Here is a 14,108-nt window from a genome sequence, read left to right as displayed (position 1 = left end):
GGTTTTAATTTATATTTTTAATTCATAATTCAAAGCCATTTGTCTCGCTTCTTGTTTCAATGGTTGCTTTATTTTACCCAAAGTTTAAGTTTGTTTTTCTTTTCTTGTAGGCTGTGAGTGAAGCAATTGAATTAAAAGAAAAAGGGAATGACTATTACAAGAACGGCCAATACGAAGAGGCCATTGGTGCTTACACGCAGGCTCTAAATGTCGAGGACATTCCGGAGGATGAAAAGTTGGCCTGCCTCAAGAATAGAGCTGCTTGTCATCTCAAGCAGAAGGAATACCTCTTTGCTGTGGCCGATGCTTCTGAAGGTTTGTATTCAGCCCCCCCCCCCCCCATTAATGCATCTATAAAGAATAAAGCATAGTAAAAACTAAAAATAAATATTTTCATAACGTTTTGACGAATATAACCGCCGACTTTTTTCAGGTGTCTCCTGTTGAACTTGGGAATCTTCCTGTTGAATTCAGGGAATGCAAATTTCGGGGTTCAACTTGAAAATCCTGAAGAAGGTGGGAGGTTACATCGACTGAAACGTTGTGAAAATAACACTCAAGATGAGAACAGTAGTCTGAATAATCCAAATAATGTAAATTCTCATCTCAAAAATTTAAAAAGAAATGTAATGAGTTGAGAAGAGTTCAATGGATCAAGATGAAGAAAATGTTATTTTGTCCATATCTGTATAGACTTGTGTGTAAGAGAGTTTATTTTAGCTTCTGTATAAGCTAATGCTATATTTAGTAGTCTGTGACTCTGATTTGTGTTGTTTGCTGAGATGCCTTCAGCCAAGTGGCTATGGCTAGATTTAGTTTGCCTATAAAAAGTTTGTATCACAGTTAATATTAATAACACTGTGTTGTGACTGACATAGGTTCATGTGGCAAGTTGAATTTCTCACTGGCAGTTATGCTTAGATCCTTGCTTATGTAGCCGATGCCGACAGGTGCTCAGATACCAAAGCAATTTTTTTTCTCGCGATTGGTAGACATCTTGTATTGGCAACCATTTGAGATTAAATATTTTAGTAAAATTAACCAATTAGTTTTAAGTATTTCTACCAATAGGCATTGAGTATTTGACAGCGATCGTTTTTCTGCTTGTGTGGTCGTTGTTGCTTCTACTACTGGAATCAGGGATTTCACGTATCCATTTGATCAAAAACAATTTTTACTCATAAAGGTTTCTCATACAAGTCATTTTCAGTGATCGCTCACTGGCAAGAACGATTAGTATTCTTTGGAATATGAGTTGTAACAAGTTTCCACAACTTTTCAGCACTTCTGATAACCATTGTAAATCATTTTGTGTTATTCCAACAGTCGCTTACGATTGATTTCTCACTGACAATGACTGGAATTTGAGTGGTAATAAGCTTCCTCAAAGTTGCTCTTTGCACTGTTCTTGTAGAAGTCTTGTTGGTGCCCTCCCTCCCTCCTCAGTCTTTCCATCCTCATTTAACCTTTCATGACCATTTTGTGTGGTATCACGAAAGGCTAGTGCCATTGTGTATGTGTTGAGAGGGTGGAAAAGGAGAATTCTTAGTATACGGTAATTTCATTTCCTTTGTATCCGTGTAATATTCTTCCTATATTTTTTTGCGTCCTGTTGTTATTTAACTGTGGTTGCTTTGCCTTTTTAACTTTCTTCTCGATTAAAAAAAAAACAGAGAAAGCATTATGTTGAAAATTCTTACACTATTACTACAATCAGCAAAAATGTGCAACCAGAGTTAAATCACTTAGACAAAGAATGAAGCCACTTGATGTAAGGAACTGAACAAAAAAATTAGAAAATGACTATTTTAATGTCTAAAAACTAGTCAACAATAAGTGTCAGATGACGATTCTTACACAGAAAACAGTAGTTCTTCCCCCTTTGTCAGAAACAATCTTCATGGAATATGAGAACTAAAGAACAAAATAAGGGAAACTTATAAGGCTGCTAAAAGTAAACACAAGATCCATATTCTACTTTTCTCTTAGTATATTACCCCCCCCCCCAAGAAAAGATAAACCCTGGGAGGATGGTATCCTGACCATAGAACAGCTACTACACTACCTCCCACACTTCCTAAAAACGGTAATGCCTGAGAGGCATTCATGACAACAGACCAAATACTATACTATTAGTTGAATGATGAAGGACATTGTGAGAGGATTGAAACTGATGAATGAAATGAACAGGAATTGAAAACTTATAATAAATATTTGTTGACATAGGATTTAAAGACAATTATGTTGTAGACTGCAGGAAAGCAATTCCATAGTATTATGTTCTACAGAAAGTTTTCTTTGAAAGAACCGCTGTTCATGGAGGTTCTGTTTGATATTAGGTACACTGAGGAAGAAAGGAAAGTTCTTTGCAGTTCTGGTAGTAAGACAAATTCTTGCAGTGAACATCTTAAAAAGAGGGACCAAAGATTGGAGCTCAGTCAAGCACTTACCAATCATTTTCCACTAGATTGTGAAGTTGATTTTGTACTTTGTCAAAACAAGAAAGTAGTATGTTTCTGAATTTTTGAGATGAGAATTGGTTATTCGTATTATTTGGATTCTTCAGACTACTGTTTTTATCTTGAGTGTCATTTTCACGTTTTGATTGATGTAATCTCTGACCTTCTTCAAGTGTATCATGTCAAACTCAGGAATGTTTGTCGAACTTGGAGGAATTTGGATGGAATTGTTAAAGTACTTGGAAAAATCAATTGTAAAAGTGATATTCTCTTGAAGGTTGAAGGTTCAATTCTCAGTATAGGCAACCAAAAAATACAATTGCAAATTACTTAGTACCTCTATCCAGTCATGGCTGATCGAATGAGAGTATGCTACCCCCATGATGTACAAGGGACGTGCAATAAGTAATGCCCCTGACCCACTTCCAGTTATCTGATCTAGCTGAAATTTTGCATGTGCAATGATTTATATCTCTATGGGTTTTGTGGCAAATTACAGCTCTGAACTAATTGTGGTTTCTGTTTTACAGGTGTTTGAACTGAGTCAGGTGTGAAATGGAGCCTGTTGAATGTCGAGCAGTGGTCTGGTTTTTGTATTTGAAAGGACGCACACCACAGGAGACTTTTGATGAAATGAAAGAAACTTATGGTTATAATGCCCCATCATATGACCTTGTAAAACGCTGGCATCGTGAATTCAAACATGGCCGGAAGTCTGTGGAAACAGCCCCCAGACCTGGTCGCCCCCTCCCCTTCTGCCATTGATGAGGCATCTGTCCGTCAAGTTGAGGCTGCCGTTTTGGAAGATCGGCGCATTACTATTCGCCAAATAGCCCAAGATGTCAAGATTAGTACAGGGTCTGTGGAAACTATCATTCATGACCATTTGCATATGCATAAGGTGTCTGCCAGATGGATTCCCAAGTTGCTCACACCATTCCAGAAGCGAGAACGCGTTGAGTGCTCGAGGATGAATTTGGAGATGTGCCAAGAAGATGAGTCAAAGTTTTTCAAAACTGATTACACAGGATGAAACCTGGGTCCATCACTATGATCCAGAGACCAAAGCCCAAAGGTCAATGCAAAGACCAAAGGTCAATGCAGTGGAAGCACTAGGACTCACCACCTCCAAAGAAGGCAAGGTCATGCTCACAGTCTTCTGGGACCAGGACAGAGTAGTGTGACAGATTTCCTGGCAAAGGGTACCACAATTACAGAAGCCTATTCTGCTTCACTTTTGAGGAAATTAAGGGAAGCTATCAAAATCAAGAGGTGGAGCAAGATCAGCAAAACAATGCTCTGGTCCACAACTCGCATATCGCCAGATCAGAAGCACGGAGCATGTGGTTATGAAATCCACCCCCCATGCTCCCTACTCCCCTGACCTTGCACCCTCTAACTTTCACCTCTTCCCAGCCATAAAGTTGTTTTTGAAAGGAAAGCATTTTCCAGATGATGCAGCCTTTATTTCTGAAGTCACGTCGTGGTTGGAGGACCAACCTGGGGTGTTCTACAAAAACAGTCTCCAGAGCTGCATCAAATGATGGGAGAAATGCATAACTCTGGGTGGTCCTATGTAGAGAAAGACTAATAATTGTGCCAAGTTTCGTTGCTCTACTGCTATGGGAAGTGGGTCAGGGGCATTACTTATTGCACGCCCCTTGTAAATAAAGAGTTCTGTTTAAAATTCCATCCAAATTCACAAGTTTTGACAGGAACATTCCCGAGTTTGACAAGTACATTTAAAGGAGGTCAGAGTTTGCATCGACCAAAATGTGGAAATGACACTCAAGATGAATAATCCAAAGAATATGAAGAAAGAGTAACTTATTTAACCCACACTTTTCTATATCTCTTCATTTCACACAAATTCTTTCTTAAAAAAATTGAAAAAAAATCTTTATTAATTACTAACAAGTAGTGAGTGTTCATTTTATATTAAATTTATATAGGAAAATGATCCCCCCACTCTAAAATCTAAAAAATTTAATTTTTAATTGTTTTTTTTCCCCAATATTTTTTCAGGCTGTTTTTAAAACCAGAATCTCATTTTTTTTTTTTTTGGGGGGGGGGGGGTAAAATATGACAAATGTGATAATAAAAGAAGACTATTTTGCTGCATAAATAATTAGTGAACCTTTGGTATTTTGCCAACAGTTTTCATTTCCATTCACTTTATTTTATTTTCAACAATTTTTAGCCTTGACATTATCTCCACAAGACACAAAGGCCCTATTTCGACGTTGCCAAGGTTACGAGGGTGTGAATGAGATTGAAAAAGCTTACAGCGATGCCACCAAGCTCCTTAAGATGGACCCGAAGAACACGGCCGTTCAGAAGATGATGCAAAGAATTTCTCCACTCATGCAACAAACGGTGAGTTGTTTTGATTAATCATTTTGCGGCTTTGAATCACGGTGTCAATTTGTAAAAATTGATCTTCGTTAGATTATGCAATTTTTGCCAATTTTGGAGGCATTTGTTTTGTCCTTGTTTTGACATTAAATAACCCGAAAAGGGTTGATATGCCGTAAAACAACCAAACTAAACCAAACACATGAATAAATATTTGAAAATATAAAGAACTTGAAACATAAAAATTTTTTCCAAAATTATTGGATTAAATAAATTGAAAAGGGTTGATATGTTGCGAAACCCCCCCCCCCCAAAAAAAACAACAAAAATTCCAACTGAAACCAAATCGCTATCGTAACAATCTTCCTAACCAAACCTTTTTTTCACAAACAAATTAAATCCAAAGACATTTTTGTATTGTAATACATGTAATAAGGAAAAAGACAAATGGTTAGTCAGAATTAAATTTTAATTTGATGCTGTTTTGAGTCTAAATTCTGAAATCCGACAAGATGATTTTAGGTAATTTATTTTCTGTATCTTTTCAATTTTGTTTGAATGGCAAACATTATATGGCCCATTATTAACCTCTCTTCAGGTCCAGAATCAGACGAGCACAGATGGTAAAGTTAAACAGATGTTCTCGTTGGCCTTCGAAGACAATCCAGATATTACAAGAGATAAGAAATTAGGGGTAAGTTTCTGCATTTACAAATTTTGAATAAGAAAAATTATATTTGATTTATAAATCTAAATAAAAATAATTTCTATGTTGGTTGAGGAGAAGAATAATTACAAGAAAAACAATAAAATTAATTGAATAATACAGTATTATAGTTTTCTATTGCAGACAATTCCATATGACAAACTGACTTATCTCCCTTGTTTTAACTTATGCTATTTCAAATAAAAAAAAAGGTAAATTGAGAATATATGATTTTTGTTTTTTGTAAAAAAAAAAAAAAAAAAAAAAAAAAAAGAAATTCTAGCTGATCTTCCACTCAGTCATTTTTTGTAATTTCTGCTAATTTCGACATGGCATTTGATTATGTAATAGTGTTTTACTTAAGATACATTTTTTGATATTTAATTATTAGGTCTGTGACAACAGCATATTTTTTTTTTATTGTTTTGACTCTTGAGTATACATCCGTTTATATCTTATATACTTTTATATAGACTGATGTAGTTCTTGGTTGATTAACTGTCTTACTGTGTCGGATATATACTTGAGAGTCAAAACAATGAAAAGAATATTCTGTTGTAACAGCCCTACTAGTTATAATGCACAGGCACTTTATTTTTTTTTAAGTCCTTTTCATGTAAATACTCATCAGTGTCATAAGATAAAAATTTTTTGCTGACTGATTATAAACCTTACTTCCAGTCAAAGATGCCAAATGTTAGATTTATTGACCTATTATATTTTTTTTTATTTAAGTCTATTTATAAGAATAAAGTGAATTAAGTCAACATGATGCAATTTTGTTGATCGACTTGCTTCTGTTGTTGGTATTTTTGCAAGAGGACCCAAGTGCAGGTTGCTAAAAAATATATATGCTATAATGAAAATAAAAAATGATTAATCAGAATAAAATAACTCAAATAAAAGGTAGATAAGCTGCAAAGATTTATCTCCCTTATGAAATTGCTTGGGTTCAAATGTGGCACACCCAAGTCATCAGTCCCACGTCGTTATCCATGTAACCACCAACACTCACCATATGATTATAAGTGATGGCTATATGCCTGTTCCATTTCAACTGAAAATCAGAAGCCTGAGTTAATTTTCATGATGGGAATAATAGATACATCTTTTTGGAATATCTGTTTTATCTTTTGAGTAAAAATCGGTTCTTGTTCCAAAATTCTCCGTATATTCAAAAAAACAAAAATAAAGAAAAATCTGTATGATGTATTCATCCATGATGAAACGAAAATATCATGTTCCAAAAATCACATACATTGATCAAGTAGTTTTATTTTTTATAAAAATAAACATTTTTAAGTGATAATTGGGAATTTGTAGGCATTACAACATAAAAATTGTAGATGAATATGATCTTTGTTGTTTGATAATTTAAATCAAAACCAATGTTTTTCTCCATCTGTCTTTAAAAAGAAATTATTATTCACAATTTATCTCCATGTTATAAGTAAATAAAAATAAATCTTTTTTGTTTTTTAGGCAACAAATAATATCATGGTGTTGGCTCGGGAAGATGCAGGTGCTGAGAAAATTGTCCGTGAAAATGGTATTTACTTTCTAAACAAAATGACGCAAGTGAAAGATGATGTTGAACTAAAACAGTCAGCTATTCGAGCATTGAGTAATTTAGCTGACAACAGTCGCAAACGAGTAAGACCCTCTTTCCTTTTTTTTTTTTTTCTTTTTTTAACTTTTAAAAAATTATTTTATACCCCACCCCAGTCAAATTATTTTATAAACTTTTCTGGGAGTCAAATTATTTCATAGCCCTCATCCCCCTGAGAAAAATTATTTTATAAATTTTTCTCCTCCACAATCAACTTATTTTATAAATTTTTCCCTGAATCAACTTATTTTTTTTAATTAATTTCTTTCAATTTGAAATAAAAAATTTTGAGGATGCTTCAAGAGGAGTTATCGAGTTAATAAAAATGAGTTTTATTTGATTTTCTTTGTTTGCAGTTCAAAACCAAATTGATTTGAATACTAAAATTTCCTGCGCAGACCTTAAAAGACATATTAGTACATGCATAATGCAAGAATGGCAAACTTACTGGAATGAATTTCCCAATAACAAACTATATGAAATAATGCCAAAAATTAAAAAGCAAGAAAAAATACCAAACTAAACAAAAGAAGTCACATTAACAAGAATAAAAATGGGTCATACACAATTAGCCATTCATATTGATTGAGAAAAGAAAATCAACCTATTTATATCTCATGTCAAACCTTGCTTGCAATTAAACACATTCTAACTGATTACACTGATTTTGTAAGATCAGGGGATAACTTCAATAAAGAGAAAAAATATTAAGGATTTGTTTGATAAAAACAACCTCCACCTCATACTGAGATTACAATAAGCATAAAATTCTGAATTTATCAGGCGCTTCAATCGATCCATCTCTATAGCTGCAAGATCTTGCTAATTGGAACTGTGGATCTCAAAAAGTTAGTAGTATTTGACCTATACTGCCTCTGCCGAATTCTGCAGGTCTACTGACACCATTTTGTCTCCAATGCACAAATCTGGATATGAGAGTTGATTATCCCTCTTAACCAAGCACTTTTTAAGAGGAGACTTTGCTGATCATACTGTGCATTGCAACACAAGAGTTCATCCGTAAAGCAATAGCTCCAGAACCGCTCCAAGATTGCTGAAAACACACTATCACAGTCGATATTGAACCTACTTGTGGTCCACAGGTCTGCAGAATTCACTGCTGGTTCCAGGATTGGCTTCCTATAACTCTTGGCTGCTACGGACCACTGTTCATGGTCTGCATTCATTCAGGATGCTGTGTGTTCTATGGGAGGAGTTGGCTTAATCCTGGGTGAATGCAAAAACCTATGTTCCGATTGGTTGATCTGTCAATTGCTCTGCATTCACACTGTTTAACTGCAGAACTTTAACACTGATCTGAGAACCACATGCTATCACGCTTGCTTGACATTACTAACCTCAATGTTGTTTGTCGTGGATTTCTTTTCTTTCATCTTCTCTTCTGGCCGTGTCATTGTCTCTCACATTGGCAGTTGTTGAGGTTCACAAGTATAAAAAACTAAAACTAAAAAAGAAAACACTGACTCCAACATTTTCTACAAATATTAGTTGCACTCTGGATGCATGTGTGACACTATTGTGGAAACTATCCTTTAAGTGCTAATGTCTATATCTTAGTTTTTTTGCCGAAGCCGAGTTTGTCAGTTGATGTAAGCTCATCTCTATCTTCCAAAGCTCTCCTGACCTGGTCAAAGTCATAATCTTGCTCTGTACTGTGTTCAACTGACAACTGTCCTTTCCTGAACTGTGGTAAAACTTTGCAAACCTTAGACTCTACAAACTTCTCCTAACTGTTGTAAAACTCCTATGAGTCTCCCAAAACTCTTAGACATGATCCCAAGTCGTAGTTCCTTATGTCTAATTAGCAATATGCATTGTTTCAGTTGAAAAAGAGTAAAAACAAAAATTCATCATCATCAGATAAATACAGTATTTTTAAAAATTTAGATCTAATGATTGATGTTGCAATATAATGGGGGTATTCTTCCTCGGAGTTAGGAGATTCTATTTAGAAATGCTGCTGTAAGTAACCAACAAATCAAATTCATGTTCTGCTCTATCTTTTGAGAGATTTTCTTCGGAAATCCTTCTTCCTTAGTTGAAGTAATGTTATTATAGGCTGAATGCTCTTCTAACTCTCCTGTGTTTTCCAAACAGAAACCAGAATTACTCCATAAAAATTAAACCTTTTAGCTTCTCAGCACATACTTTTTTTTTTCATGTCAACACAAGAAGGATCTTTTACTCTTTGGCTGCAAAATTATAAAGTCTGGAACCTGTACAGAACAGCTGTCCACTGAAAATTCGTCATTTCCAGGACTTGTATAGAATAACTACCCATCAATAATCTCTTCTGAAACTAAACATGCTTACAACACAAGAATTGAAATTGATTGATGCATTTTTTTTTTTTTTAATTATTAAATGAGAAAATTAAAATATTTTTTTCTGAGACTTTTGGTGGAATCCACCCTAATCATAGAAGACTTTGTAATTTGTGTGTTTTTTTTTCTTTTTCTCGTTTTGTTGGTGATAAGTCCATGGAAAAAAAAAAAGAAAAGAAATACAGATTACAAAGTCTTCTATGATTAGAGTGGATTTCACCGAAAGTCTCAGAAAAAAAAATGATTTTCATTATTTCTTTTAATAATAAATTTTTTTTACATTATTTCATTTTCTAAAGTCTTCATATTTAACCTTACAAAATAACGCTTTCAAAGGATGTGACTAAGTCCTATTAAATATTTTCCTGTTTTTTTTTTTTTTAATTTTATTTTACAATGCTGACTATTTTTTCATTGTAGACTGAATCCATCTTGAGAGATGTAGGTATCCATCAGATCTGTGATATGATTGGCTCTCCTGAAGAACAGATTTGTGTTGCTACTTCCTCTCTGCTGTGCAACATAATCAACTCCATGACGGATGTAGAAGCGTACAAAGCTAAGGTCAAAGAGCATGCTGAAAAGAAGAAGAGAAAAGAACGTTGTAGGCCTGTCACATTTGAAATGGGTAATGACTGCATTAAAATATAATCATTTTGACATGTTATAAGCAGATGCATCTAGTCCATGACCATCCTTACTACAAGCCAAGCAACCGTGCTATTGGAATCTTTTCTTGGAGAGAAAGTGAATTTTCTAACATAATTAATGTAACAGTTCAAAAACAAAATTCCCCTGTGTTTTTATGTGTTAAGAACCACAATGAGTTAATTGATAAGAATTTGTATTTATTCACAATGGTTAATATCTTTTGAGAGATTTTCTTCAGAAGCCATTTCCTTAGTTGAAGTAATGTTTTTATAGGCCGAATGCTCTTCCTAACCGTTATGTTTTTATGTGTTCTGTACACTGAATAAGAATAAAAACAGCAAACTAATTGCTAAGTTTGACAGATATTGACAAATTCCTATAAATGAAGAGATTATTAATTTTGAATAAACAAAAACATTTGTGAACTGTTATCCTCATCTTCATAGTTGTTGGTGTTTCCCCACATTTCGGCCAACTCATCTTCTGGCCTTCTTCAGATGATGAACTGCAACAGGATAGGGATGCTGAGTCTTGTAACTGTATCCCTGAGGCCCATAGTGCAATGGATAGAGGCATTGAGTCTCTACGGTTCCAGGTGAGCATTGTCTGAAGATAGTGGTTTCAATCCAACCTAAGCAGGCCAGAGAATTAGTTGGCCAAAGCGGGGTGAAATGACAACCACTATTGAAGGCAGTAATTACTGGGGGATATACTTACAAGACTCAGCATTCCTATCCCATCACAGTTAATCACCTGAAGAAGACCAGAGAATGAAGATGAGGATAACAATCCGCAAAAAAATGAGTACACAAATTATGAAGCCTCCTTTCAAAGGATTAAAAAAAATATTTTTTTTTTAATATAAACAAAGACTATTACAATGAGTGATTTTATTTTTAATTTCAGTGTTGATTTTTTTTTCTTTTTTTAGAGAATTTGTACTTAATCATGACCATAGTTAAATTTTTTTCAGAAAGAAATTTTATAAGAATAATTATATAAAATGTTAGGAGCTAAAAAGATCTTTGCTGATTGACTGGAAATTTTGCCTCCAGTCAAAGACTAAATGTTAGATCTTTGTTATAGGTTAAGCCATGGTTCAGTCTTAAAAACGCTGAATACTTATTTTTTTTATTTATTTATTTTTTTTTTGGCTTAACATTAGCAAATTGGTTTTTGTCCAGAATTTCCCCTATATTAAAAAATAAAAATAAAATCTGTATAACGTATGTACTCATGACAAAACGAAAATATTATCTTCCAAAAATCGTGTAAATTGATCAAGTGGTTTTATTTTTAAATAAAAAAAATTAGATTTTATGAATATCCAAGAAGTAACTGTCTTGCCTGCCATTTTCAAGAAACAAAGGGGGGGGGGGTAACTCAACGATACTTGCATTATAATAAATATGAATTTCCATTATAATCATTTAAAAAATAAAACTACTTGATCAATTTATATGATTTTTGGAATATGATATTTTTGTTTCATGGTAAGTATGTACATAGAGATTTTTCTTTTTTTTTTTTTTTTTTAATATACGGGGAATTGTGGACAAAAAACAATAAATCAGTTATATTTCATCCTGGGCATAACCGCAATTTTTCTTGGACAACTTTGGTATCTATCTTGCAAATCTAGATATGACCTTACACTGCATCTGTTTATGAGGCTCCAATTTGGGAGTTTTGAGAAAGTATTTGTGATTATTCCTAGATTCACTTGAACCCGGATGTCAGTATTACATTCATCGTTTAAATAAAATCTATAGTTTACAGACTATGTACAAAATCTTACATATGCCTACAAAACAAAATTAATCTATAAACTATACATTAAACTTAAATGATGTCTTTTGAAACCCAAATATCAAAAATTTACATGTATGCATTAAAAAACACCAAATACAATAAAATTTTAATTATAAAAAATAATTAAAAACTAAAATCAATACTGACCCTACAAGATACAAAAAAAGTAAATATAATGTTTTTTTTTATGGTAACTTTGTTGATTTTGCTTGTTACAATATTTCATATAGTTATTTTCTTATTTCTACTATTTAAAAATGGTTTTTATCCAGAATTTCCCTTATATTGTAAAAATATAAAAACATCTATGATGTATGTACCTGTGACTAAATGAAAGTACCATATTCCAAAATCATGTAAATCAATCAAATAGTTTTAATTTTAGAAAAAGAACATCAAATTTTATAAGTAACCAATGCCTGCCATTTATAAAAACAGTCAAGAAAGTATGGGAAATAACTCAAGAATTCAAACTTGCAACATTTATGTTGTAATGCCTATGAATTTCCATTAACTGCTTAAAACTGATTTTCTTTGTAAAAATAAAACTATTTGATCAATTTACGTGACTTTTTGGAATATGATATTTTTGTTTTTGCCACATCATACAAATTTTTCTTTATTTTTATTTTTTGGATATGGAGGAATTCTGGACAAGACTCCCTCACCTCCCCAATTGTAAAAGATGCCTCAAATTATAGGGATATATGTTAAGTATATATTCCTATGATTAAAAAAATCGTTTTACTATTTTTTTTAAGATACACTAGTACAATTAAAAAAAATTAAATGTATATATTTATACAACTTTTTCTTTTTCTAAATTATTAAAACAGTTTTTTTTGTAATAGATATTTATACATTATCTTTATAACAATCTTCTGCTTTTTCACATTTAAAAAAAAACATTTTTTAAATACAATTTTTTTGTTCCAGATGAAAATGGTAAAAATTTCATTGACCAGCTATTCACCATACTCACGAAAATGTTACCAAGTTGGAAAGTGTCCGCTTATGGTCGTGACAACATCATGGAAATTTTCATAAAGTATCTCACACGAAGTAATGGCGTTGGTTGGTCAAAGCGCTTCATGGAAATTGAAGGTAAACTTTCTTTTCATTTTGTTTGACCATGATAAGCGAAGATGGCTTGGAAATAATATGAAAGCGAACCAATGAATATTTGGGTTCTTATCCAGAAGTCACCCTATATTAAAAAACAAAAATATAGAAAAATCTGTATTATGTACATAGCCATTACAAAACGAAATTATCATGTTTCAAAAATAAAGTAAATTGATCAAGTAGTTTTATTTTTGAATAAGAAAAATCAAATTTTATCAAATAACCAATATTATTTTGATGTACCCCCTTTTCTCTATGTTCTGTTGACGTCCTAACCTTGGCGTTCCTGAGTCCACATGGTCATTTAATACTGACGAAAACTGCAGATATCAAAGGATCCCGTTTTGTCAGATTACCACTCCCCCCATGTTATCAAGATCATGAAGGCAATCATCCGATATTGGTCACCAGTTATACCACAGGGGAGCAGAGGTCATTTAAGCAAGAAAAAATAATTCAACGGTTGTTATTTTTGTGTAAAAATTACAATGTTGTTTTTCTGTAGAAAAAAATGTATAATGTTCTAAATGCACTTTCTAATTAAAGTGTTTTTGGATTGGTTCGCTTATTAAGTTCTGGGTGATTTTTGGTTTAGCAATATCTACCGTAAGTCCGGAGTCTTTCTCTTAATAATGTGGTTTCCAGTGGCAACTAGAATGGAGTCTCTTAGCCACACAACATAGCTGATTATATTGTGTCGAGAATTCAGTAAGGCAATCTGGCACTGTCTGGTCCTTCCCAACTCACTCTCTCTGCTATCTCAAGAGTTGGGGGTGGGGGGGCTCTCTCTGTATCTTAGGAGGGGGAGGTTTTCCTCTCTTACTTTTCCTACCTGTTACTAGTTCATCACCACATGAACATCGTACCCTTCAAAAATAGAATTTATTTCACTTTTCTTAAGGTTTGGGATGTGTTAGTTATCACTGTCTATTGGCAGCTTGCTTGTCAGCTTTCAACTGAATTTATTTCTTCATATGATGAGAAAAAATAATTATTTTTGTTCCCACTTTGCAAGTTCAACATCAACCCCTTTTTTGATCCACAAT

General features: G+C 33.3%; 1 protein-coding gene across 1 annotated transcript in view; it reads left to right on the top strand.

Moving 5' to 3' along the window:
* The window catches only part of LOC145243523 (protein unc-45 homolog B-like), an 86,520-nt gene that overhangs the window by 20,937 nt on the left and 51,475 nt on the right, over positions 1 to 14,108 (top strand). Inside the window, exons 2-7 of the mRNA XM_080106492.1 lie at positions 111 to 315; positions 4,660 to 4,835; positions 5,413 to 5,508; positions 7,003 to 7,173; positions 9,895 to 10,102; positions 12,874 to 13,041. Of these exons, the coding sequence (XP_079962618.1) occupies positions 111 to 315; positions 4,660 to 4,835; positions 5,413 to 5,508; positions 7,003 to 7,173; positions 9,895 to 10,102; positions 12,874 to 13,041 (1,024 nt within the window). The remainder of the gene's footprint in view (positions 1 to 110; positions 316 to 4,659; positions 4,836 to 5,412; positions 5,509 to 7,002; positions 7,174 to 9,894; positions 10,103 to 12,873; positions 13,042 to 14,108) is intronic.

The sequence above is a fragment of the Euprymna scolopes genome, chromosome 22 (assembly GCF_053919585.1).
Source record: "Euprymna scolopes isolate OS-2025 chromosome 22, ASM5391958v1, whole genome shotgun sequence".
In the NCBI taxonomy this organism is placed as follows: Eukaryota; Metazoa; Mollusca; class Cephalopoda; order Sepiida; family Sepiolidae; genus Euprymna; species Euprymna scolopes.
Note: the sequence above shows the minus strand (reverse complement) of the source record. Positions and strands in the feature narration are given on the sequence as shown.